The sequence below is a fragment of the Magnolia sinica genome, chromosome 2, assembly GCF_029962835.1.
Source record: "Magnolia sinica isolate HGM2019 chromosome 2, MsV1, whole genome shotgun sequence".
Lineage (NCBI taxonomy): Eukaryota > Viridiplantae > Streptophyta > Magnoliopsida > Magnoliales > Magnoliaceae > Magnolia > Magnolia sinica.
The window spans coordinates 97,854,824-97,857,681 of NC_080574.1; the positions used below are offsets into that span (position 1 = coordinate 97,854,824).

The 2,858-nt window shown below is 39.1% G+C and overlaps 1 protein-coding gene across 1 annotated transcript; it reads left to right on the plus strand.

Annotated features, from left to right (window-relative positions):
* Positions 1 to 232: 232 nt before the first annotated feature.
* LOC131229660 (dirigent protein 23-like) lies at positions 233 to 1,082 on the plus strand. Its single transcript, XM_058225650.1, has one exon. The coding sequence runs from the start codon at positions 257 to 259 to the stop codon at positions 824 to 826; it is 570 nt and encodes a 189-aa protein (XP_058081633.1). The 5' UTR covers positions 233 to 256; the 3' UTR covers positions 827 to 1,082.
* The last annotated feature ends 1,776 nt before the right edge of the window (positions 1,083 to 2,858 follow it).

Here is a 2,858-nt window from a genome sequence, read left to right on the forward strand (position 1 = left end):
GTATGGTACGCCCTGCGAGATGGATGTGCCTGGATTTACCAATCTTAAAGCAACGGTGCACCCATTCATGTAAGACGTGCACGAAAGCTCCTCTGCAGTAATCCATTCCACGTAAACATTATTTCAATATACCGCACAAGCGTAGCACAATAGAAAGGATTCTCTCCAAGCTACGTAGAAAACTCACTATAAAATTGCATATTACAAAATGCCTGCAGCATTGTAAATTCTCCCGCACCAACTTTCTTTCATTCGTATGAGTTGTGAAGAGATGCGCCAGCTACGTTTGGTGCTACTGATCTTCTGCATGGTAACCATGTCTGAGGCTCTAACGGAAGTTGCCGACGTGGACTGGCGTGAGAGTCTTGGGCTCGGAAAGGAGACGGTGACAAAACTGCATTTCTATTTCCACGACATCTTGAGTGGGGACAAACCAACCGCTGTCCGGGTAGCTCAAGCCGCCACTACCAGCAGCTCGTGGACACTTTTTGGCGCGGTGATGATGGCCGATGACCCATTGACCGAAGGTCCCGATCTGAATTCTAAAGTCGTGGGTCGGGCTCAGGGTCTCTACGGTTCATCGGGGCAGGAGGAGATGGGCCTGCTCATGGTCATGGACTATAGTTTCACTGAGCCACCATACAATGGTAGCTCCATCAGCATCCTTGGGAGGAACAGGGTGTTGAATACGGTCCGGGAATTGCCGGTCTTGGGGGGAACCGGCATGTTCCGATTCGGACGTGGGGTCGCCATTGCCAGGACTTACCGGGCCGATTTCAGTAATGGGGATGCAATTGTCGAGTATAATGTCACAGTAGTACATTAGCCGTTTGTATGGAAATCCATTCACCAAGATCTCCCCTCGTGATTCCACAATCAAATATGGTGATTCCTTTACCAAATTTGTAATATAGGTAGACCAAGTCCATACCTTTATCTTTGTTGCAATTATACAGCTGTGAAAGATCCACCGTTACTTGCAAATTGTATAATTTAAGCAATCTAAGTAAAGAAAGATCCACCATTACTTGTACATCATATGATTTAAGCCATTTAAATATAGAAGAAATTCATCATCTAAAGTACGTGTGTTTTGGTGCGTTTTTATATTCCCTGCCATCCTTGTTTTAGCACGAGAGCAGAGAAAGAGACTCACCTCCAAATATCTCTGTTCCCCTTGTTGTTACTGATTTCGGCACTACAAGTGTGCCAAAATTGAAATTGTAACTTCATTTCAAATTGGACAACAATAACCCTTGAAAGTGTCCTTGTTTGATTTAGTTTAACAAGTAAGCCCCAAGCTGAAGATTACAAGACCAAGAACTCAACCAAGAAGAAGTTCGAGTGCTCCACATAAGTAACCAAAGCTTCACTTCCATAACCAAACCCTTGAGGTATATTACCCCATAAATAAAAACCTAGTCTTGCTCACAACAATTTTCAAAATATCTATTGGTAAGCTTAGTTTTTGTTCACATAGAGTATTAGAGGAAAAAACATGAACTATATAGGAAAAATCACGATTATATCGATATGCAATCGAGGACAATTTCGATACCATCGAACATGGTTCAATTGCATCAAAAAATAGACCCATATAGTCCAACAAGAAAATGAACATAAGCTAGGTATTGTCGATTATATCAAAATTCAAATTTCAATGGCACCGAACCGACTTCGATTAAATCAACTAAGGGCACGCCCTCTACAAATAAAATATTCTCAAAGTGTTCCTCAATGTAATCGAATCTTCTTTGATAACATTAACAGTAAGTTATGGATGATATCGACTATTCGAATATATCGAAATATAGGACCAGTTTGTCCAACAAGCCATCAAGAAATATCTAATATTTTCGATTATAGGGAAGAACCTTCAATGTAATCGAACTTCAAAATTCGATAGCATCGAAGGTTTGATCGATTGTATCGAAATATGGGACAAAACCTTCCAGCAACTAAAGGGTAATTTTCTAAAGAAAATCTGATAGGATCGAAACACCCCTCGATGATATCGAAATGCACGTTGATGAAATCGAAGTGTTCTCAATAAGATCGAACAGAATTTATTCTACACTCAAATGAATATCTTAGTGTAGGTAGTTGATGCAATCGAAGAAGGTTCGATAACATCGAACTTCAAATTTCGATGAAATCGAAGACCATTTGATAACATCGACAATGTCAGATTTCTGCCATTTTTTTATCGTTGGGATTCAACTTTATATAAATCCATGGGTTGCTTCTTGGTAAAATGAGCAAGAATTGAAGAGAACTTGAGAGAGTTATTGTGATAGTTAATACCCTCATCCTCAAGCCCTCTTTCCCATAAGAGTTTGAAAAAGGTGAGCTAACAGTCTTAGAGGAGGGTAAATAAGACTATGCCAAATAAAAATTCAAAGTATTAAAATAATAAATAAATCAGAATAAATCACAGATCTCAATAGCAGTAGTATTGAGAAATTGATTCAAACTTAGTTTGTAGGATAACCTTACACCAAAACAAAGTTTTAGGTAGGACAACCTAATTTCATGAACATTTGTAAGGATCAAGATCACAAACTACGCAAGAGACAAGCATTCACCATATATGCATAAACAAATTACAATCATTCACCACAAACACAAAACTTAAATCATTCACCACAAACACCAGGAGTTATAGTGGTTTGGTGTGTACATCAACTATTCTCAAACAATTACACCTACTCCACTCCCAATAATCACAACCCACGTGATATTGGTGTTTACTAATAAACAAGGTTTTAACAAGTTCGCCTTAAAACCTATGCAGTTGTGATTTTAGAAGGGCTATCACAAACAAAACCCCACCTTGAGATTTTCTGGCTATCTTAGTC